Source organism: Erythrolamprus reginae, chromosome 11 (genome assembly GCF_031021105.1).
Source record: "Erythrolamprus reginae isolate rEryReg1 chromosome 11, rEryReg1.hap1, whole genome shotgun sequence".
NCBI classification, from domain to species: Eukaryota; Metazoa; Chordata; class Lepidosauria; order Squamata; family Dipsadidae; genus Erythrolamprus; species Erythrolamprus reginae.
Genome location: NC_091960.1, coordinates 12,300,440 through 12,323,987, shown reverse-complemented (window position 1 = coordinate 12,323,987; position 23,548 = coordinate 12,300,440). Strand labels below are relative to the sequence as shown.

At 45.8% G+C, this 23,548-nt stretch overlaps 1 protein-coding gene across 3 annotated transcripts in view; it reads left to right on the top strand.

Annotated features, from left to right (window-relative positions):
• The window catches only part of KMT2B (lysine methyltransferase 2B), a 126,951-nt gene that overhangs the window by 54,265 nt on the left and 49,138 nt on the right, over nucleotides 1–23,548 (top strand). For all 3 annotated transcript variants that reach the window (XM_070764656.1, XM_070764653.1, XM_070764654.1), the window contains 8 exons: nucleotides 413–507; nucleotides 2,030–2,128; nucleotides 3,141–3,254; nucleotides 4,350–4,496; nucleotides 11,285–11,380; nucleotides 12,408–12,525; nucleotides 14,939–15,052; nucleotides 20,164–20,348. In XM_070764656.1, coding sequence (XP_070620757.1) covers nucleotides 413–507; nucleotides 2,030–2,128; nucleotides 3,141–3,254; nucleotides 4,350–4,496; nucleotides 11,285–11,380; nucleotides 12,408–12,525; nucleotides 14,939–15,052; nucleotides 20,164–20,348 — 968 coding nt within the window. The remainder of the gene's footprint in view (nucleotides 1–412; nucleotides 508–2,029; nucleotides 2,129–3,140; nucleotides 3,255–4,349; nucleotides 4,497–11,284; nucleotides 11,381–12,407; nucleotides 12,526–14,938; nucleotides 15,053–20,163; nucleotides 20,349–23,548) is intronic.

Here is a 23,548-nt window from a genome sequence, read left to right as displayed (position 1 = left end):
GATGATGATGATTATTATTATTACAAAAATACTGTTTTGTGCTGAAATGGATAGACTTACTGTAGAATTGAAAGATAAGAATGAATCGGAATACTTTGAAATCTGGGATAAAATTGTACCACTGGTGGGAATCGAAGAAGACTGTTGGGATTACGAATTAGTGATGAATTGGAAATGTATATATTCTTATGTTAGCGAATTGGGGGGAAATGGATTTAGTATTGTATATAAAGTTTGGATACATCTATATAGAGATAAAGAATTATATTTAGGAGGCAAAATAACTTAATAAAAATGTTTAAACTGGAATGTTACGTCATGTCCAAAGTTTTTCTTTTTTAATTGTATCATAAATTAAAAAAACTTTTTAAAAAGAAAGAGAATCCGCTCTAAGAGGCTCGTATGTTTCCAGATTTGCTTCCCTTGGACCCCGAGGAGCAAAGTCGGCCCCGGAAAAGTTCTTTGCAGCCTGTGGTGCAGCTGAAAGCCAGGAAGAAACCAGAGAAGGTGAGACCTCAAGAAAAGGTGAGAGAGGCAAAGATCTGGACAAAGTTTTAGCGTTGCTTGTATCGTAACTCAGGAGGGGGCACAGGGCACATCAGGGACTTTAAGGAATCCACTGTGAATATGGTGTTCCTTAAGTGGGATATGGGCCAAACAGCAAGTCAATTTTCTTCCCACCAAGATTCATTTTCCTTATGGCAAAGTACACTGATTTTTCCTTCATCCCCCATATCCGTTTATTATTGATTGATTGATTGATTGATAGAGTTGAAAGGGACCATGAAGGCCATCAAGTTCAACCCCCTGCCCAAGCAGGAACCCTATAGCACACCAGTCAAGTGGCAGTTCAATCTTCTCTTTAAAATGTCCAGATGTCTCTCATCATACAATGGCACCTCTACCTAAGAATGCCTCTACTTAAGAACTTTTCTAAATAAGAACCAGGTGTTCAAGATTTTTTTGCCTCTTCTTAAGAACCATTTCCCACTTAAGAACCCGAGACCTGAAAAATTTCCCAGGAAATTTGAGAACCCGGCCTGTTTCCTGCCATTCCCCCTGGGTTTCTTTCTCTGGCGCAGTGTATGGGAGGCGTGTGCTCCTCCTCGCAGCCTCAGAGTCCCCTTCTTTTTTTTTTAAGCCTTAAAGTTTTTGATTTCTTTGACTCCCCTCACCTTCTTCCTTCGGCAGCGACTGTCCTCCTCTTCTTCCTCCTCCTCCTCCCACCCAAATTCCGAGCTTTTATTTCTTTCCTAATGGGTTTGCACGCATTATTTGCTTTTACATTGATTCCTATGGGGAAAATTGCTTCTACTTACAAACTTTTCTGCTTAAGAACCTGGTCACGGAATAGAAACATAGAAGACTGACGGCAGAAAAAGACCTCATGGTCCATCTAGTCTGTCCTTATACTATTTCCTGTGTTTTATCTTAGGATGGATCTATGTTTATCCCAGGTGATGCCATGTAGGGCTTTATAGGTCATTACCACTATTCTGAATTGTGTCTGGAAACAATTGGCAACCAATTATTATTATTATTATTATTATTTATTAGACTTGTATGCCGCCCCTCTCTGGAGACCCGGGCTGGCTCACAAAACACAGTACAAAACAATATGTATACAAATCTATTAGTTAAAACTGTAAGCTAAAATCCCATAATCTTAAAAAGCAGTCAATTTACTCAATCACATCCGCACATAACATTTAATGGTCAGAGAAGGAAGGGGCATGATCTAGCTGCCCCGTGCCCGGCGACATAGATGGGTCTTAAGGCTCTTGTAAAAGGCGAGGAGGGTGGGAGCAGTGTAAATCTCTGGAGAAAGCTGATTCCAGAGGCCAACTCTGTGGGACCTTATCGGCCACTGGGATTTGTGTGGCAGAAGGCAGAATGAATTAAGTTCTTAAGTAGAGGCACCACTGTATTCTAATACCAGCATTGTGTATGCCCCCACAAAGCAACCTCAGTAAATGTCTCGGTATATTCTGTTAATCTGCTGTTACCTTCCCTTCTCTGCCCTTCACAGGACATCCCTCCTTCTGCCTCACTCCCCTCCATCTCCAATGGCTGGAATGGGAAACAGAAATCCACGGATGGAGTCCACCGTCTCAGGGTTGATTTCAAGGTGAGGCCGGAACATCTGTCTCACAGACACCCAGTTGAAAGAAGGCCCCATGCAGCGAAGTCATGTTGGCAATTGCTAGACTCCATAGCGTATTCCCTGGTGGAGCAAAATCTCAGTTGGCCCTTGTCTCTAAATCTGTTATTTACAGCTTTCTGCCTATTAAACCCAAGTGGCTCTAGAGATGTTATTGAACCAGACCTGAACAATTTTAGTCTAGGCTACTGCAGCATGTTATACGCAGGACTATCCTCGGAGATAGGTCTGGAGTTTTAGCAGGTATAAGGTTCGGTTGCTGCACAGTTTTGTAAGCTTGTTTGTCCAACATTAAAGGATATATGATGATTGTAACTTGTTTTTATAACTCAGTATAAAATGTTTATTTTTGTTTTACCTTTTTGAGTAGTCTCTGATGTCTAAATCTAAGTTCCTATTAGACTTGTTAAGTGCACAGGAGGATTTTTCTTGTATTATTCCCAAGCTACAAAACAAATTTCCTTTGATGCTGATTGGTCCCCGCCCTCTTTCTTTCTTTCTTTCTTTCTTTCTTTCTTTCTTTCATTCTTTCTTTCTTTCTTTCTCTCTCTCTCTCTCTCTCTCATTCTTTGTCTTTCTTTTCTTTTTCCTTTTCTCTTTCTTTTTCTTTCTTTTTTCTTTTTTCCTCTTTTTTCTTTCTTTCTTTCTCTCTTTCTCTCTTTCTCTCTCAACCTCTCTTTCTTTTTCTTTCTTTCTTTCTCTTTTTTCTTTCTTTTTCTTTATTTCTTTGTTTCTTAATTCTCTTTTTTCTTAATTTCTCTTTCTTTTCTCTCTTTGTCTGTCTGTCTCTTTCTCTCTGCCCCTTTCTCTGTCTGTCTGTCTCCTATCAGAAGAAGTAATCAAGGCATACCTTACCATGTACAAAGTTATCTTTGTAAATGTTGTAAGATTTGTAAATTCCCTTTCACTTCACTGATTTACTGCGTGTGGTTCTGTAGCTTTTAGAGCAAACTGTTTCCCCCACATGTGTGCCCTACAGGAAGACTGTGACTTGGAGAACGTCTGGCTGATGGGCGGTCTCAGCATCCTCACTTCAGTACCAGTCACCACGCAGGTGGTATGCCTGCTCTGCGCAAGCAAAGGTTTCCATCAGGTGGGTCTGAGGAAAAGGAGCTGAGAAGTCCCGAAAAGTGGGGCGTGAGTTCCCTTGGGCAGGAATTTGAGGAAGGGGTTTACTTCCCATGTGGAATCGATAAGGTGGAGTTGCAATAGGGTTGTGCAATAGGGTTGATATTCCTGGAGGGGTCTGTAATATGGTAAATGATTTAGCTTTACTAGATAAATGGTCAAAGCAATGGAAACTGCAGTTTAATGTTTCCAAATGTAAAATAATGCACTTGGGGAAAAGGAATCCTCAATCTGAGTATTGCATTGGCAGTTCTGTGTTAGCAAAAACTTCAGAAGAGAAGGATTTAGGGGTAGTGATTTCTGACAGTCTCAAAATGGGTGAACAGTGTGGTCGGGCGGTAGGAAAAGCAAGTAGGATGCTTGGCTGCATAGCTAGAGGTATAACAAGCAGGAAGAGGGAGATTGTGATCCCCTTATATAGAGCGCTGGTGAGACCACATTTGGAATACTGTGTTCAGTTCTGGAGACCTCACCTACAAAAAGATATTGACAAAATTGAAGGGGTCCAAAGACGGGCTACAAGAATGGTGGAAGGTCTTAAGCATAAAATGTATCAGGAAAGACTTCATCAACTCAATCTGTATAGTCTGGAGGACAGAAGGAAAAGGGGGGACATGATCGAAACATTTAAATATGTTAAAGGGTTCAATAAGGTTCAGGAGGGAAGTGTTTTTAATAGGAAAGTGAACACAAGAACAAGGGGACACAATCTGAAGTTAGTTGGGGGAAAGATCAAAAGCAACGTGAGAAAATATTATTTCACTGAAAGAGTAGTAGATCCTTGGAACAAACTTCCAGCAGACGTGGTTGGTAAATCCACTGTAACTGAATTTAAACATGCCTGGGATAAACATATATCCATTGTAAGATAAAATACAGGAAATAGTATAAGGGCAGACTAGATGGACCATGAGGTCTTTTTCTGCCGTCAGTCTTCTATGTTTCTATGTTTCTGCATAGCCGGGTCCTTTTACTTTCAGGATCGGGTGGGATTTGGGGATTTAAAAGGGATCCCTGTTGCCTGTTTTCATGGAGTTATGAGCTGCTGCCTGTTCTTCAGCTTGTGTACTGCCAGGTATGCTGTGATCCTTTCCATGTCTTCTGCCTGGAGGAGGATGAACAGCCGCTGCCCGAGCAGGAGGACAGCTGGTGTTGTCGGCGTTGCAAGTTCTGTTATGTCTGTGACCGCAAAAACAAAGCATCCAAGGTAAGGAAGGTGTGCGTGCGTGTGTATGAGAAATATCTTGGCCTGTACACCCCCTTTCTGCTAACAGGAAAATAGCACTCCATCATTGCATCACCCAACAGCTCTGCCTAAGTGGCGCAGGAGTCAGCACTCTGGAAATGGCAGCGCTCTTGGCTTTTTCGAGCTCACGGATAGATGATTCGAAGTGTCAGGACAGTGGCTTTAAATCGCTTGCCTCTGGGTCTTCATCTCCAGTTTCAGGATTATGGGGAGAGAGTTTGTGGGGCATCATTCCCCTTCTTTAAGCCCAGACTTAGGAAACGTAACCAAAAACGGGCACATGGAGCAATAGCAGAAGTGGGCAATAAACTGATGTTTCAGAACACATTAATCCCATCCTCCTCTAGCTTCCTCTTTCGCTCCCAACACCCTTCCTTCCTTCCTTCCTTTTTCATGAATGCGCTCTCTTTTTTTTTTTTCTAGAGAGAGCCAGATGGGCACGTGGGCATCTTAATTCTTGATTTCTTTAACACGAGTAGTCCATCTCCCAAGTGGCTTCACTGGTTCCCCTTTAGCTGACTTGAATCTTGATTTGTCTCTCTGGTGTTCTCCACCGCCCCTTTCTCCCTTACCCATAAAAATGTACCGGTAATTTCTTAGGTCATTTAAAAATTAACCATTTATTTTTTGGAGTGTTAAGACACACACACACACCCAAAAAAGAGAATGAAAATCTGGGTGTGTCTTATACTCTGAATATAGCCTCGCCCAGCCTCTCAAAAGGTTGAAAAAAGCCTCTGAAACAGAGCTTGAAGGGAAAAAATGCCTCTGAAATTGTTCTGTCGGGCTCTCTGGTAGAATCCTCCCAAAAATTCACAGGTACAAATTTCAGACACACACACGTTTGAAAATTCAAAACAATGTTCTTTATAATGAAATTAAGCCCTCTTTTGGTATAGCCAAGAGCACTCGTCTCCAAACAAACTGGTAATTTGTACAAGTCCCTTATCAGTTCTGTGATACTTAGCTTGCAGCTGTGAGGCAATTCACAGTCCTTCTTCTTATTTATTTATTTCTTTATTATTTCGATTTGTATGCCGCCCCTCTCCGCAGACTCGGGGCGGCTCACAGCAGGACACAACAACTCATGACAAATCTAAATATGATTTAAAATATTTTAAATACCCCATATTTCTAAACAAACATACACACAAACATACCATGCATAAATTGAACATGCCCGGGGGAGGTGTTTCAGTTCCCCCATGCCTGACGACAAAGGTGGGTTTTAAGGAGTTTACGAAAGGCAGGGAGAGTAGGGGCAGTTCTAATCTCTGGGGGGAGTTGATTCCAGAGAGCCGGGGCCGCCAGAGAGAAGGCTCTCCCCCTGGGGCCCGCCAACCGACATTGTTTAGTTGACGGGACCCGGAGAAGGCCCACTCTGTGGGACCTAATCGGTCGCTGGGATTCGTGCGGCAGAAGGCGGTCTCAGAGATATTCTGGTCCAGTGCCATGAAGGACTTTATAGGTAATAACCAACACTTTGAATTGTGACCGGAAACTGATCGGCAACCAATGCAGACTGCGGAGTGCTGGTGAAACATGGGCATACCTAGGTAGGCCCATGATTGCTCTCGCAGCTGCATTCTGCAAGATCTGAAGTTTCCGAACACTTTTCAAAGGTAGCCCCATGTAGAGAGCATTACAGTAGTCCAACCTCGAGGTGATGAGGGCATGAGTGACTGTGAGCAATGAGTCCCGGTCCAGATAGGGCCGCAATTGGTGCACCAGGCGAACCTGGGCAAACGCCCCCCTCGTCACAGCTGAAAGATGGCTCTCTAATGTGAGCTGTGGATCGAGGAGGACGCCCAAGTTGCGGACCCTCTCTGAGGGGGTCAATGATTCCCCCCCCAGGGTGATGGACAGACAGATGGGATTGTCCTTGGGAGGCAAAACCCACAGCCACTCCGTCTTATCCGGGTTGAGTTTGAAACACACTTTGCTCTGGTTTAGTTTCAAAGCAGGGAAAAATCAGCACACAAAAAGTCAAAGTCAGTAAAGCAGTCACGAAACACAAGGATCAGATAATCCTCCACAATGGCCAAACCCACCGGCTGCTATTTATAGCAGCCTCACTAATTACCACAGCCCCACCCAACCACAGGTGGCCTCATTTTCTTTGATAATAATCTCTCAGTTGTTGTTGCCTATGCATCGCTCTCTGCATGCGTGGCTGTATCATTAACTCTTGTTCTGAATCCAAGGAGGAGCTAGATAATTGATCTCCTTCTGAGCTGTCTGCCACACTCTCCTCCTCCCTGTCACTCATGTCTTCTTGGTCAGAGGAGCCTTCATCATCAGATTCCACGGGGGGGGGGGGGGAGAACAGGCCTGCAGCATGTGGATGTCTCCCCCACATCCACAGTCCTTGGGGCAGGAGCTGGGCCAGAGCTAACCACAACAGAAATGGAGGTTTCAGAGGCAGAAAAGAAGAAAGCAAGACACAGAGCTCACAACCAACCAACCTGTTGCTAAAATTCACCTCTGAGAATAGTTGATTGGGAGCATTCTGGGAGCACCGTGCACCTGTCAATCAGCTGTTTTCTTTTTTTTCCTTCCCAAAGGTGTGTTTTATACTCCGAAAAATACGGTATATTCCATTTCTCTGACTTGTGCGTGCTTTAGGACAGAGAACAGTTGACCAAATGCTGTATTTCAGATCACTCCCTCATTGTGTCTCCTGGCCTAATGGGTCTTTTGTTGCCTTAATTAATTAATTAATTGATTGATTGATTCATTATTAGATTTGTATGCCAGCCCTCTCCAAGGACTCGGAGCGGCTCACAACAGGAAACAATGCAAATTCAATGCTTAAAACAATTTAAAACCCTTAATATAAAAACAATCATACATCTCACACAGACCATACATAAAGCGGAAACGGCCCAGGGGAATCAATTTCCCCATGCCTGACTGCAAAGGTGGGTTTTGAGGAGTTTGCAAAAGGCAAGGAGGCTAGGGGCAATCCTAATCTCTGGGGAAAGTTGATTCCAGAGGGTCAGGGCCACCACAGAGAAGGCTCTTCCCCGGGACCCGCCAGACGGCATTGTTTTGTCGACGGGACCTGGAGAAGGCCAACTCTGTGGGACCTAACCGGTCGCTGGGATTCATGCAGCAGAAGGCGGTCCCGGAGATATCCCAGTATTCCTTAAAATTGGTGTCTTTAAGATGATGGCTGGAGGATTCTGGCAGTGGAAGTCTACACACTTTTTTATTTATTTTATTTATTGTATCTATTTTATTTATTTATTTTATTCATTCATTCATTCATTCATTCATTCATTCATTCATTCATTCATTCATTCATACTGCCCAATTATTTAGGCTGCCCAACTCCTTCCGCACTCTTTAAAATTTCCAATGTTGAAAAACTTTGTGCCTTTGATTCCTATCATCTCAGGTTCTTTCAAGTGTCTGCCAAACTGTAACCTCAGTCAGGCTGCAATTACCCCATCTCAACTCCCCCCTGCACATGTTTGCAGCATGTTCTTGGCTGCCACCATTATCATCCAATAACCCACTCAGAGTTTGTAAACTCAATCTGTGTAGTCTGGAGGACAGAAGGGAAAAGGGAGGACATGATCACAACATTTAAATATGTTAAAGGGTTAAATAAGGTTCAGGAGGGAAGTGTTTTTAATAGGAAAGTGAACACAAGAACAAGGGGACACAATCTGAAGTTAGTTGGGGGAAAGATCAAAAGCAACATGAGAAAATATTATTTTACTGAAAGAGTAGTAGATCCTTGGAACAAACTTCCAGCAGACGTGGTTGGTAAATCCACAGTAACTGAATTTAAACATGCCTTGGATAAACGCATATCCATCCTAAGATAAAATACAGGAAATAGTATAAGGGCAGACTTTTCTGGCCCTGTTTCATCCCAGGAGATTCCTAGAGAGGCCCCACAGAGGCTTCTCCATGACTTTTCCGGCCCTGTTTCCTCCCAGGAGATTCCTAGAGAGGCCCCACAGAGGCTTCTCCATGACTTTTCCGGCCCTGTTTCCTCCCAGGAGATTCCTAGAGAGGCCCCACAGAGGCTTCTCCCTGCCTTTTCTGGCCCTGTTTCCTCCCAGGAGATTCCTAGAGAGGCCCCACAGAGGCTTCTCCCTGCCTTTTCTGGCCCTGTTTCCTCCCAGGAGATTCCTAGAGAGGCCCCACAGAGGCTCCTCCATGACTTTTCCGGTCCTATTTCCTCCCAGGAGATTCCTAGAGAGGCCCCACAGAGGCTTCTCCATGACTTTTCCGGCCCTGTTTCCTCCCAGGAGAGTCCTAGAGAGGCCCCACAGAGGCTTCTCCATGACTTTTCCGGCCCTGTTTCTCCCTAGGAGATTCCTAGAGAGACCCTACAAAGGCTTCTCCCTGCCTTTTCCAGTTACAGTTTCGGAGTTTCGGGTTTGTAAGTGGAAAATGGTTCTTTGAACAAAAGGCGGGTGGATTCAATAATGCCCACAACATGACAGGCTGGACAGGCATTTGAGTAGAAGAAACATCCTTATCATAAATATGAGCCAGCAGTTTACTGCAGCTGTCAAAAAAGTCCAACACAGTTCTAGGCTACATAAACAGAGGGATAGAATGAAGATCACGTGAAGTGTTAATACAACTTGGTAAGGCCACACTTGGAATACTGCATCTAGTTTTGGTTGCCATGATGCAAAAAGGATGTTGAGACTCTAGAAAGAGGGCAGAGAAGAGCAACAGAGATGATTAGGGGGCTGGAGGCTAAACATATGAAGAACGGTTTCTGTCATTGGGTGTGTCTGGTTTGATAAAGGCCTGGGGAGACATGATAGCAGTATTCCAATATCTCAGGGGTTGTCACAAAGAAGAGTCCACCAATTCCCAAAAGCACCTGAGGATAGAACAAGAAGCAATCCCAGGTATGCCCATGTTACACCAACACTCCGCAGTCTGCATTGGTTGATGATCAGTTTCCGGTCACAATTCAAAGTGTTGGTTATGACCTATAAAGCCCTTCATGGCATCAGACCAGAATATCTACAGGACCGCCTTCTGCCGCACAAATCCCAGCGACCGGTTAGGTCCCACAGAGTTGGCCTTCTCCGGGTCCCGTCGATGAAACAATGTCGTCTGGCGGGGCCCAGGGGAAGAGCCTTCTCTGTGGTGGCCCCGACCCGCTGGAATCAACTCCTCCCCGGAGATTAGAACCGCCCCCACCCTTCTTGCCTTTCGCAAACTCCTAAAAACCCACCTCTGCCGTCAGGCATGGGGAAATTGATTCCCCTGGGCCGTTTTCGCTTTATGTATGGTTTTTGTCTGAGATGTATGACTGTTTTTTATATTAAGGGGTTTTAAATTGTGTTTAAATACAGCGATCCCTCGATTTTCGCAATCTCGATCTTCGCGAAACGCTATATCGCGATTTTTCCCACCCGATGACATCACTCTCTTCCTTTCTCATCTTTCTTTCTCTCTCTCTTTCTCTATCTTGCTTCTTCCTCTCTCACACTCTCTTCCTCCCTCTCTCATCTCTTTCTTTCCTTCTCTCTCTTTCTCTATCTCTCCCCCTCTTGCTCTCGAGCGGCGGGCGGCGGGCGGGCGAGCGGCGGGCGGGCAGCAGCGAGGAGCCGAAGATCGGGGTTTCCCCTTTGCGTGGGCGGCGGGGAAGACCCAGAGAAGGTTTCTTCGGCCGCCCAGCAGCTGATCTGCTCGGCAGCGCCACAGCAGGGAGGAGCCGAAGATCGGGGTTTCCCCTTTGCGTGGGCGGCGGGGAAACCCCGATCTACGGCTCCTCGCTGCTGCAGCGCTGCCGAGCAGATCAGCTGCTGGGCGGCCGAAGAAACCTTCCCTGGGTCTTCCCCGCCGCCCACGCAAACTCCACCATCTGTGCATGCGCGGCCATGGAAAAAGGGCGCGCATGCGCAGATGGTGTTTTTACTTCTGCACCACTATATCGCGAAAAATCGAGTACCGCGAGGGGTCTTGGAACGTAACCCTCGCGATACTCGAGGGATCACTGTATTGGATTTGTACTTTTTTCATGATGGGTGGAAACTAAACAAGGAGAGAAGCAACTTAGAACTAAGGATAAATTTCCTGACAGTTAGAAAAATTAATCAATGGAACAACTTGCCTCGAGAAGTTGTGAATGCCCCAACACTGGAAGTTTTATTTTTTATTTTTTTTAAGTAATTTTTATTAATTTGTTTTAAAAAGCATAATCGAGAAAATATATACATTAACATATTTGCAATACACAAAAAAGAAAATAGAAAAATATACATACACTTCTAAACAAACAAAAAACACCTGGACAATTACAAAGTTTTAAAGAAGAAGTTGGATAACCATTTGTCTGGTGTAGGGTTTCCTGCCTAATCGGGGTTGGACTCGAACAGGGTTTCCCAACCTTGGCAACTTGAAGATATCTGGACTTCAACTCCCAGAATTCTCCCAGCTGGCTGGGGAATTCTGGGAGTTGAAGTCCAGATATCTTCAAGTTGCCAAGGTTGGGAAACACTGGACTTAGAAGACCTCCAAAGTCCCTTCCAACTTGGTTACACTATTCTATAAACTGCGATTTAACATTTTTAAAAAGAAGAATTCTAAGGATCTGGTTTTCCTTAACATAGTTTTTTTATATTTAGCTGCCCACTTTGTTTTCTTCTGTGCCTTTATTGCATTTCTGATCACGAGTTCTCCTTTGGGTTCCAAATACAGGGGTGGCAGCTGGACCTTTCCCGCCCCTTACTCCCTTTCTCTCTTTCTTCTATAACCCGTGACAGCAACTGCTGGAGTGTGAGCGCTGCAGGAACTGCTATCACTTGGCCTGCCTTGGCCCCAACTATCCCACCAAACCGTTCCGTAAGAGGAAGGGCTGGGTAAGTAGAAAACGTAGGCCGGTGTTTCTCAACCTCTGCAAGTTTTTTAAGGTCTGTGGACTTTTTGCTTCCGGACTCCCCCCAAGACTCCCATGCTGGCTGATTTTTCAGTTCTGGCAGTTGAAATCCACGTGCAGTGATACCTTGTCTTACAAACTTAATTGGTTCCGGGACGAGGTCCTCAAGGTGAAAAGTTTGTAAGACGAAACAATGTTTCCCATAGGAATCAATGGAAAAGCGATTAATGCATGCAAGCCCAAAATTCAACCCTTTTGCCAGCCGAAGCGCCCGTTTTTGCGCTGCTGGGATTCTCCTGAGGCTCCCCTCCGTGGGAAACCCCACCTCTGGATTTCTGTGTTTTTGCGATGCTGCAGGGGAATCCCAGCAGCGCAAAAATGAGTGCTTCGCTGGCAACGGAAGTCCGAAGGTGGGGTTTCCCATGGAGGGGAGCCTCAGCGGAATCCCAGCAGCACAAAAATGGGTGCTTCGCTGGCAACGGAAGTCCAAAGGTGGGGTTTCCCATGGGGGGAGCCTCAGGGGAATCCCAGCAGCACAAAAATGAGTGCTTCGCTGGCAACGGAAGTCCGAAGGTGGGGTTTCCTATGGAGGGGAGCCTCGGGAATCCCAGCATCGCAAAAATGAGTGCTTCGCTGGCAACGGAAGTCCGAAGGTGGGGTTTCCCATGGAGGGGAGCCTCAGGGGAATCCCAGCAGCACAAAAACGGGTGCTTCGCTGGCAACGGAAGTCCGGACGTGGGGCATCCCAGCGGCGGCGGTGGGTTTGTAAGGTGAAAATAGTTTGTAAGAAGAGGCAAAAGAATCTTAAACCCCAGGTTTGTATCTCGAAAAGTTTGTATGATGAGGCGTTTGTAAGACGAGGTATCACTGTATCTTAAAAATTAAATTGCCAAGGTCGAGAAACACTAGAGTAGAGGATGAGAATGAGTCAACTCTACAACCTTTAATACTGCAGGCTAAACTGTCCGTCAATTCCAATTGTGGAATCCTTTGCTTTCTCCTTCCTTCAGATCTGTTCTGCCTGCATCCGCTGCAAAAGCTGTGGGACGGCGCCGGGGAAAAACTGGGACACGGAGTGGTCCAGCGATTACAGTCTCTGCTCTGCCTGCTCTGTGCTGTACAATAAAGGTGAGCTCAGTTCAAACCCTCTGGAAAGTTTGCAAAGTTTCCATTACAGCAACAGCGCTTGGTCATATTCGCCCACGTTTCTGCAACACTGCACTGGCTGCCGATCGGTTTCCGATCACAATTCAAAGTATTGGTAATGACCTTTAAAGCCCTACATGGCATTGGGCCATAATACATCCGGAACCGCCTTCTACCGCACGAATCCCAGCAGCCGATAAGGTCCCACAGAGTGGGCCTTCTCCGGGTCCCGTCGACCAAACAATGTCGCTTGGCGGGCCACAGGGGAAGAGCCTTCTCTGTGGTGGCCCCGGCCCTCTGGAATCAACTCCCCCCCAGAGATTAGAACGGCCCCCACCCTCCTTGCCTTTCGCAAATTACTCAAGACCCACCTTTGTCGCCAAGCAGGGGGGAGTTAGGACAGTGATTTTCAACCTTTTTTGAGCCGCGGCACATTGTTTAGATTTACAAAACCATGGGGCACATTGAGGGGGGGGCAGCTAAAAAAAGTTTGGACAAGAAAATTCTCTCTCTCTTCCTCCCTTTCGCTCTATTTCTCATTCCCTCTTTCTCTCCCTTCTATTTTTTCTCTCTCTCTCTCCATCCCACTTTCTTTTTCTCTTCATTCTTTCCTCTTTTTTGCTCTCTTTCTCTCTCCCTCCCTACCTCCCTCTATGTCTTTCTCTCTCCCACCTTCCATCCCTCTCTTTCTCTCTCTCTTTTTTCTTTCTTTCTCTCTTGCTCTCTCTTGCTCTCTCTCTTGCTTTCTTTCTCTCTCGTTCTCTTTCTTTCTCTCTCTCTTTCTTTCTCTCTCTCTTGCTTGCTTGCTTTCTCTCCCTCTCTCTCTTTCTTTCTCTCTCTCTCTTTCTTTCTCTCGCTCTTGTTTTCTTTCTCTCTCTGACCTTCGCGGCACACCTGACCATGTCTCACGGCACACTAGTGTGCCGCGGCACACTGGTTGAAAAACACTGAGTTAGGATATTCCTTCCCCTAGGCCATTACAAGTTATGTATGTTATGTTTGTGTGTATGTTTGGTTTTCTATAATAAGGGTTTTTAGTTGTTTTATTAAATTGGATTGTTACATGTTGTTTTTTATCATTGTTGTTAGCCACCCCGAGTCTGCAGAGAGGGGCGGCATACAAATCCAATAAATAATAATAATAATAATAATAATAATAATAATAATAATAATAATAATAATAATAATATATACCACTTCACAGTGCTTTTACAGCCCTCTCTAAGCGGTTTAGAGGGTCATCCTATTTTCCCCCCCAACAATCTGGCTCCTCATTTTATTGATCTCGGAAGGATGGAAGGCTGAGTCAACCTTGAGCCAGTCAGGATCAAACTCTTGGCAGTGGGCAGAGTTAGCTTGCAATACTGCACTTAACCACTGCACCACTATTAATAGAATAGAATAGAATTCTTTATTGCCCAAGTATGATTGGACACACAAGGAATTTGTCTTGGTGCATATGCTCTCAGCGTACATAAAAGAAAAAGATACATTTGTCAAGAATCATGTGGTACAACACTTAGTGATTGTCATAAGGGTCAAATATTGAATATTTGTTAACTGGATACCGAAGTACAGGGTATCACTGGATCAAATGCAGGGGTGGGTTCCAACTTACCTTGCTGCCGGTTTGCTCCCTCCCATGCTGTGTGGTTGCACACATTCTTTGTGTGCGCATGCGCATACACAGTAATGAAAAATCCAGAAAATAATTTAAAAAAAACAAAGCTGAAAAAAAGATGGTGGCCGCACACACAGTGTTGGAACTGGGCTTCTGCGCATGCTCAGAAGGAAAAAATAATAATAAATTTTAAAATTTTAAATGCAAAAAAAGAGATGGTGGCCGCCATAGTTCCCTCTAAGCTGAGCAGTGAGCAATCGCTCACTTAAAAATCATCAACTCAGAGTTTTCCAAACCTGCCCAGAAGCCGAGAGGGAAATTTTATTATTATTTCTGTGCCGCCCAGTCCCGAAGGGACTGCCGCTCAGACACTACTTTTCCGCTCACCCCCAAAAAAATTTAGAGAGAACACTGGTGGCCGCATGCACAGTTTTAGAAATAAAAATAAAATTTAAAATTTAAAAATGCAAAAAAAAAAGAAGATGGTGGCCGCATGCACAGTGTTGGAACCAGTGTTGGAACTCGGCTTCTGCGCATGCTCAGAAGGAAAAAATAAAAATAAATTAAAAAAATTTAAAAAGTTTTTGGAGCCCACGGACCAGGACTGACCTAACTTGGTCAGTGACATCATCGTGATGTCACCAGTGGGTCGCTACCGGCTCAGCCAAACCGGGAGAAACCCACCCCTGAGCAAACGTTGAAAACTTAACATTTCTTTCAAGAGCTGGATGGGTTCATCATATCTTTTAATGCGCTCTCTCTTCCTCCCTGCAGGGAACTACTGCCCAATCTGCTTGCACTGTTACGAAGACAATGACTACGAGAGCAAAATGATGCAGTGCGCCAAGTGTGACCACTGGGTTCACGCCAAGTGCGAGGGACTTTCAGGTTGGTTGTCTGGAGCAACGTGGCTTAGTTAAGGAGGCTGACTAGGGACAGGCATTTTGTTCTCCGTCCACATTTTGAAGGTAACTAGGACTAGACGCGGTCGGATCCGGCCCATGGGGCCATCCGGTCTACCCAGCGGTGGGCTACGAGCCAGAACGCTAAATTGCACTCGCTGCTGCAGCTCGTACGTTCTTGCGGGACCAGCGCAATTTTGCTGCTGCACCTGTGGAGGTAGCAAAATTGGGCACGGAGCCGCAAGTTTCGGTGAGGGTTTTTTGCTTCCACGCATGCCGAAACACAGGCGCACCTGCGGCTCCGTGCATGATTTTGCTATCTCTGCAGGTGCAGCAGCAAAATTGCGCTGGCCCCGCAAGAACTTACAAGCGGTGGCGTGCGCAATTTAGCGTTCCAGCTCGTAGCCCACCGCTTTATCTACCCAATGCCGAGAGGAAAGATTGGGCCAGTGTGGCTTCGGCCCGGTTTACCCAATGCAAAGTGGAAACATGCAAGCAGTTGGGGGAGTGGTGTCAAATGGGCCACACCCATCCAGTTAGTCACACCCACCCAATTCCCCGCCCCCTGCCCCACCAAGGCCAACCACAGCCCTGATGCAATCCTCAATGAAATTGAGTTTGACACCCCTGCACTATTACAGTAGTACCTCTAGATACGAGCTGCTCCACATGCGAGTATTCCAAGTTACGAGCTACCACGCAAGCGAAATTTCTGTTCGACACCCGAGTTCAAATTCGGGATACAAGCCAAGCTTCCACTAGGTGGCGCAAGAATCTTTGCTTCTGGTTATCTGGGCGCAAAAAACAAAGTCTAAAGGCATTCGTTCGAGATGCGAGTTGATCGACTTACGAGCTCAGGTCTGGAACGAATTAAACTCGTATGTCGAGGTACCACTGTATTTCAACCAGGGTAGATTAGTACAGTCATACCTCGTCTTACGAACCTAATTGGTTCCAGGGGGAGGTTCGTAAGACGAAAGGTTCGTAAGAGGAAACATTGTTTCCCATAGGAAACAATGTAAAGTCAATTAATCCTTGCAACCAAAAAAAACCCCCGCAAAAAAACCGCTGCCGCCCGGCTGTGACCTTTTAAAACAGCCGCGCGGCTTCCCAGCCGTCTCCCGAAGCCGAACGCCAAACCCGAACTTCCGCGTTTGGCGTTCGGAGGCTGCTGGAGAGCCCCCCAGCCCGGCTGTCACCTTTTAAAACAGCCGCGCGGCTTCCCAGCAGCCTCCGAACGCCAAACCCGGAAGTTCGGGTTTGGCGTTCGTAACACGAAAAAAGTTCGTAAGAAGAGGCAAATTTTTTCTGAACCCCGGGTTCGTATCTTGAGTTGTTCGTAAGACGAGGGGTTCGTATCTTGAGGTACCACTGTAGATTAGATCAGGCAGCAGAAATGGTAGTTTTCCAAGTCACCGTTGATTTTAGACATTGCACGAAACTTAGCATGAAATCTGAATCCAGATATTAGAGGTAGTCCTCAACTTATGGCCACAATTGAGCCCGAAATGTCTGTTGTTAAGTGAGGCATTTGTTAAGCGAGCCTCGCCCCATTTTACCAGCTTTCTTGCCATTCCATCTTAAGTGAATCATTGCAGCCGTTAAATTAGAATCTCAATCACACGGACGCTGCGAAAAACAGTCATAAGTCACATTTTTCAGTGCTGTTAGAACTTTGAGAACGGTCACTCAAGGACTAGCTGAATGAGGGGGAAACCGTCAAGAAGGGTATTTATTTATTTATTCATTCATTCATTCATTCATTCATTCATTTATTTATTAATAGAGTTGAAAGGGACCGTTAGGTCATCGAGTCCAACCCCCTGCCTGAGCAGGAAACCCTACAGCACCCCAGCCAAATGGAAGTCCAATCTCCTCTTGAAGGTGTCCAGAGTTGGGGAGTTCACCACCTCCCCTGGCAGGCAGTTCCATTGGTTGATCAGAAAGAGGGTTCTTTGGTTTTGTTTTACAATTGTGTGCCCTTAGCGGTGTTTCCCCCTTTCTTTGTGGGCGGTTTCCCCAGCTGGAATTTCATATTGACAGTTGATTGACTGTTTGTAACATAGTGGGATCTTAGCTTATAGTTTTCATGAATTAGATTTGTACACACATTGTTTTTGTATTGTACCCTGTGAGCCGCCCCGAGTCTTTGGAGAAGGGCGGCATACAAGTCTAATTAATAATTAATTAATTAATTAATTAATAATAATAATAATAATAATAATAATAATAATAATGGGTTGTGGATGATTGTGGAGGGGGGAAAAAGTATGGATCATCGACATCGCAATCCCAGGGGACAGCAGAATTGAGGAGAAGCAGCTAGATAAATGAGTGAAATACGAAGATCTAAAAATCGAGCTGCAACGACTCTGGCATAAGCCCATGAAAGTGGTCCCAGTGGTACTTGGCACGCTGGGTGCAGTGCCAAAGGATCTCAGCAGACATTTGAAAACCATCGGAATTGACAAAATCTTCATCTGTCAATTGCAAAAGGCCGCTTTACTGGGATCAGCACACAAAATTCCCCGCTACATCACGCAGTCCTAGGTGCTTGGGAAGCGCCCGACTGATGATGAAATACGAAATCCAGCATAGTGATCTTGTTTGCTGTGTTATACTGATGATGATGGTGATGGTGATGATGATGATGATGATGATGATGATAATAATAATAATAATAATAATAATAATAATAATACAGTGTTCCCTCGATTTTCGCGGGTTCGAACTTTGCAAATAGCCTATACCACGGTTTTTCAAAAAATATTAATTAAAAAATGCTTTGCGGTTTTTTTCCTATACCATGGTTTTCCCCACCCAATGACATCATATGGCAGGGGTCCCCAAACTTTTTACACAGGGGGCCAGTTCACTGTCCCTCAGACTGTTGGAGGGCCGGACTATAAAAAAAATGTATGAGCAAATCCCCATGCACACTGCACATACCTTATTTAAAGTAAAAAACAAAATGGGAAAAAATACAATATTTAATATTTATTCTCCCCCCCTCTCTCTTTGTCCTTCTCTCTTTCTATTTCTCTCTTGCTTGCTTGCTTTCTCTTCTCTCTTTCTCTCACTCACTCTCTTTATATCTCTCCCTCTTTCTTTCTCTCTCCCTCTCTCTGTCTCTCCCTCCCTCTGTCTCTCCCACCCTTTCTATCTCTCCTCTTCCTCTCTCCCTCTCTATCTCTCCCTCTTTCTCTCCCTCTTTCTCTCCCTCTCCCCCTTTCTCTATTTCTTTCTTTCTCTTTTCTTTCTCTCTCTTCTCTTTCTCTCACCCACTTACTCTTTGTATCTCTCCCTATTTCTCTCTACCTTTCTTTCTTTCTCTTTCTCTCTCTCCATTTCTCTCTGTCCCTCTCTTGCTTTCTCTCTGTCCCTCTCTTGCTTTCTCTCTCTTATCTCTCATTCTCTCACTCACTCTCTTTGTATCTCTCTATCTCTCCCTCTTTCTCTCTCCCTTTCTATCTCTCTCTCTCGCTTTTTTTCTCTCTTTCTCTCTCCCCTCTTTTTTTCTCTCTCTCTCTTTCTCTCTCATACACCACGCCGGCAACAGAGAGAGAAAGAGAGAGGCAGAGGTCGGGCGCGTTACCGGGAGGTGGAGGCGGCGTGGGGACGCTGGGTGCTGGGGACACCGAGGAGGGGGTGGACGTGGCCTCTCAGCTGCAGAGCCGAACAAGGGCGGAGGCAACGGCCGAGTCCGGCGCTGGGGCCATGCGGAGCCGCTCATCCAGGGGGGCGTGGACCGGCAAGGTGCCCTCCGCTCTCTCTCTTTCTCTCCCTGTTGCTGGCGTGGTATAAGAGAGAGAAAGAGAGAGAAAGGAGGGCGACTTGCCAGTCCACACCCCCCTGGATGAGCGGCCCTGCATGGCCCCAGCACCGGACTCCGCCGTTGCCTCCGCCCTTGTTTGGCTCTGCAACTGAGAGGCCACGTCCACCCCCTCCTCGGTGTCCCCGGCACCCAGCGTCCCCACGCTGCCTCCACCTCCCGGTAACGCGCCCGACCTCTGCCTCTCTCTTTCTCTCTCATATACCACGCTGGCAACAGGGAGAGAAAGAGAGAGAGCGGAGGGCGACTTGCCAGTCCACGCCCCCCTGGATGAGCGGCCCCGCATGGCCCCAGCGCCGGGCTCCACTGTTGCCTCCGCCCCCATTCGGCTCTGCAGCTGAGAGGCAGTAGCTACGTTCACTCCTTTGTCCTCCCCGGCACCTAGTGTCCGGCCCCACGCCGCCTCCAGCTCCCGGTAACACACCCGACCTCTACTTGCAGGAACGGGTGGTGGGGCGGCGCAAAGGGGCAAATGTTTCTGTGCGAGGTGGTCGCGCAAGCAGCTTAGAAGGAACAATGACGGCGCGGCCACCTCGCCGCTGACACAGCCCTTCCCTTCCCACAGCCCTGGACAGTTTTTCAATTGCCATCGCCTTTTCCTGAATTTCGCGTCCACTCACCACGGAGGAGGAGGTGGAGAGGCAAGGAGATGGGGAGGAAAGCGGCCCTGCAATTGGCCAATTTATTTCTCGCCTTTAGGGAGAGGAACTGTTGCTGCTTATTATATTGATCAGTAAAATCTCGTGAGCTGCCGCGGGCCGGTTAAAAGACCTCATTGGGCCGCATCCGGCCCGCGGGCCGTAGTTTGGGGACCGCTGTCATATGTCATCGCCAAACTAATAATTTTTGCAAATAAATAACAAAAAAAATAATTATTGTTAATAAATAATTATGTTTATAAATATCAGGACCACTAAGTGTCTTATTCAATGGTGAGTACCAGTAATAATGGTGAGTAAATGGTGGTTAAGGGAATGGGAAATGGTATTTTAGGGGTTTAAAGTGTTAAGGGAAGGCTTGTGATACTGTCCATAGCCAAAAATGGTGTATTTACTTCCGCATCTCTACTTCGCGGAAATTCGACTTTTGCGGGCGGTCTCGGAAGGCATCCCCCGCGGAAATCGAGGGAACACTGTAATAATATTGCATAAATGCCGCTTAGTAAGGCAAGCTCTTGCAAGAAGACCTGAAGAGGGGGGGGAATGGACATAAATCAGCCTCGGGATGAGCATGAGTGATGTGCTCCTTCCCTGTCTCTCTTCCAGACGAGGGCTATGAGATCTTGTCTAATTTGCCGGAGAGCGTGGTGTATGCATGCCGACCCTGCTGTGGCAGCGATAAGACCAAGTGGCGAGAGGTCCTTAACTCGGAGCTGCGCAAGGGACTGCGGCAAGTGTTGCAAGGGTTGCTGAGCTCCAAGTGCGTGGCGCCACTGATGCAGTGTGCACAGGTATGGTTTCTGGGGCTCTTGTGGGGGGGGGAGCACTTCTTCTCTATTTTCCTCTCTTTCTTCCTCCCACGAAATTTGGGAAGACAATGTGCTCAGGATAGGAGACCCAACTGCACCAGCTGGCAATTACCGTATTTTTCAGAGTAAAAGAGGCTGAAAATTCAGGTGTGTCTTATACTCTGAATGTAGCTTTTTTTCAAAGCTTCCCCACCCCACCCCAACTAGGTGCTAATGATCTTCCCAGCTCTTACCTTGCAGGTTCTTTCATTGTTACGCTTTGCGAAGAATATTTTCCAAGCCCTAAGTCTTTCCAAGCCCTAAGTCCTGCTCCAAATGTTTCTTTCCAGCCCTAACCCGGTGCTAACGAAGTTCCCAGCTCTTAGCCGCTTGTTACTCTAATTGAATATGGTTTTTTAAAAGCCCTAACCAGGGGATAAAATAATGTGCTGAAGCTGACCAGACTAGGGATGCTAGCCAGGTAAATATCTGGTAGGCAGATATTTTCCCCCATTTTCCTCCCCCAAAACTGTTGTGATTCCGTCTGAGGCCCCTCAGGGAACGGCTGATCCTCTGCCGGCTTCCTGCTCAGAGGGGGAGGATGAGGAACAGGAGGTTCAGGCAGACGGGGAGGAGGAATCTCAGGCTGAGGGAGAGGGAGGACAGCCAGAGTCCCCCGAGGGGGAGCTCTCCCCAGAAAGCAGCCTGGATTCCTTAGATGAAAATGCACAAGCAATCATCGATCTCCGGCAGAGAAGAGCAACACAACGAAGGGGACAATTAGCCAGGTACTTTCAGAACTAAAGAGGCAACAGCTGGGTTTGGGTGTGGTGCTCTCTGGAAAGGCTTAAAAGGCAGACCCAACCTTCCTGGCTTGTGGAGTATTATCTTTGGGAGTCCTGGGACCTGGCTGTGATCTTTGGCGTCTTGGAATTCTGGTTTGTGACTTTGAATACTGAAACCTTGGGGGGAAAAGGTGTGGGTCTTATTCTCTACAGTGGTGGGTGTGCCAGCAAGAAGTCTGCTGTATTGTCTGGCCATCAGGACTCTGCTGTGAAGTCTCATAGCCTGCCTGTTGGGAAGAACAGGTTTTTCTCTGTGTTTATTTTTCAAACTATAAAGTGCTTTTGCTTTTACCAGCGTGTCTGGCTGCTTTTTCCAGTTGGTGTTGAAGTCTGGGGGCACCCAGACAGAACAAAAACTAAGGTGCTTCTTATACTCCAAAAAATATGGTAGTTAGGCAGACTGGGCTATGGACGTCAGAGCCCTTGTGAGTGTACAATTGGCTTCTCTGGTGCATTGGTTCTGCCATCCTCCCATGCTCTTTGTATAATCTGTGGTTTGCTTTTATGTGAAGTTGACTGGAGTTGAGCTAGAATTTTGTTTTGCAAATTCCTGTGAAAGAAGCTTCTTGTTCTGAGCCAGCCTTCGCAAGTGGTCATAAGTCATAAGACATTTTATTACTGGGTTTTTAGATCACTTTATACTTGGGCTTTGGAATTTATTTTGTATTAGTTTTGTATTTCCTCTATATGTTGTGAGCCGCCCTGAGTCTTCAGAGATGGGCGGCATATAAGTCCAATAAACAAATAAATAAATTTACTTGCAAGTAAAGCAACCCCCACTTTAAATAACAAAGTAGTAACAGTCTTTTATTCACATGGATGAACAAAAAAAAAAAATCAAATGTAATTAGTCCCAGCAAACCTGAGTTTAGGAAGAAATCAGAATTGCTTGCTGTAATTACTAAATATGAGTCAGGCGGTAGGGAAAGCAAGTAGGATGCTTGGCTGCATAGCTAGAGGTATAACAAGCAGGAAGAGGGAGATTATGACCCCGCCATATAGAGTGCTGGTGAGACCACATTTGGAATACTGTGTTCAGTTCTGGAGATCTCACCTACAAAAAGATATTGACCAAATTGAACGGGTCCAAAGACGGGCTACAAGAATGGTGGAAGGTCTTAAGCATAAAACGTATCAGGAAAGACTTCATGAACTCAATCTGTATAGTCTGGAGGACAGAAGGAAAAGGGGGGACATGATCGAAACATTTAAATATGTTAAAGGGTTAAATAAGGTTCAGGAGGGAAGTGATTTTAATAGGAAAGTGAACACAAGAACAAAGGGACACAATCTGAAGTTAGTTGGGGGAAAGATGAAAAAGAAGCAGCATGAGAAATATATTATTTTACTGAAAGAGTAGTAGATGCTTGGAACAAACTTCCAGCAGACATGGTTGGCAAATCCACAGTAACTGAATTTAAACATGCCTGGGATAAACATAGATCCATCCTAAGATAAAATACAGAAAATAGTATAAGGGCAGACTAGATGGATCATGAGGTCAGTCTTCTATGTTTCTATGAACGGTTGGCCACTCCCAAACCCCTCCTATTTATTTTTTAGCCAGGGAGGGGGGGGCTGGCCATCATCTGCCTTTCCCTAAAAGCTGGCTTATTGTTTTTCTGTGTTCTCCTCTCTTTTCCTCTCTGCGCATATGCGCATCTGGGATGGCCCCCATTTGTTCCTCCCCCTCACTCAGCTGAGGCCCGGAAGACAGCTGTCTCTCCACCTGGGGGAGGACAGAAGGCCCCTGCTGCTGTTTCCTTATCAGAGCCTTCCAAAGGATTGGAAGCCAGCCCAGGCTCTCGCTCAACCACCTTCTCATCTGACTCTGCAGATTGCTCTGCTGGCAGCCCACGGGCTCTTCTAGTAAAGTATCTCTGGACATTTTCTAGAGTGCTTATGTCCGAAATGTGGTGTAGATTCCAGACAGATGAGCTGTATTCAAGGATCGGTCTGGTGAAAGTTTTGTATGCTCTGGTTAGTAGTGTGAGATTACCAGAGCAGAAGCTACGTAGGATTAGGTTAACAAATCTTGAAATCTTTTTGGTAATGTTGTTGCTGTGGGCTTTGACACTTAGGTCATTTGATATGAGTATTCCAAGGTCTTTTACGGAGTGAGAGTTATATGTACATATATACATATATTGTAATATACAGTAATCCCTTACTACTTCGCGATTCATCTTTTGCGGATTTGCTACTTCACAGGTTTTCAAAGGGGGCTTAAAATCCATTAAATCCATTGAAAATTTTAATCCATTAAAAATTCATAAAATTCTTCTACAGTGCTACTGTACTCTGTTAAAGAAACTGGCAGGATATCACATGTAGTTCCAGCTGAGAAACATTATAGAA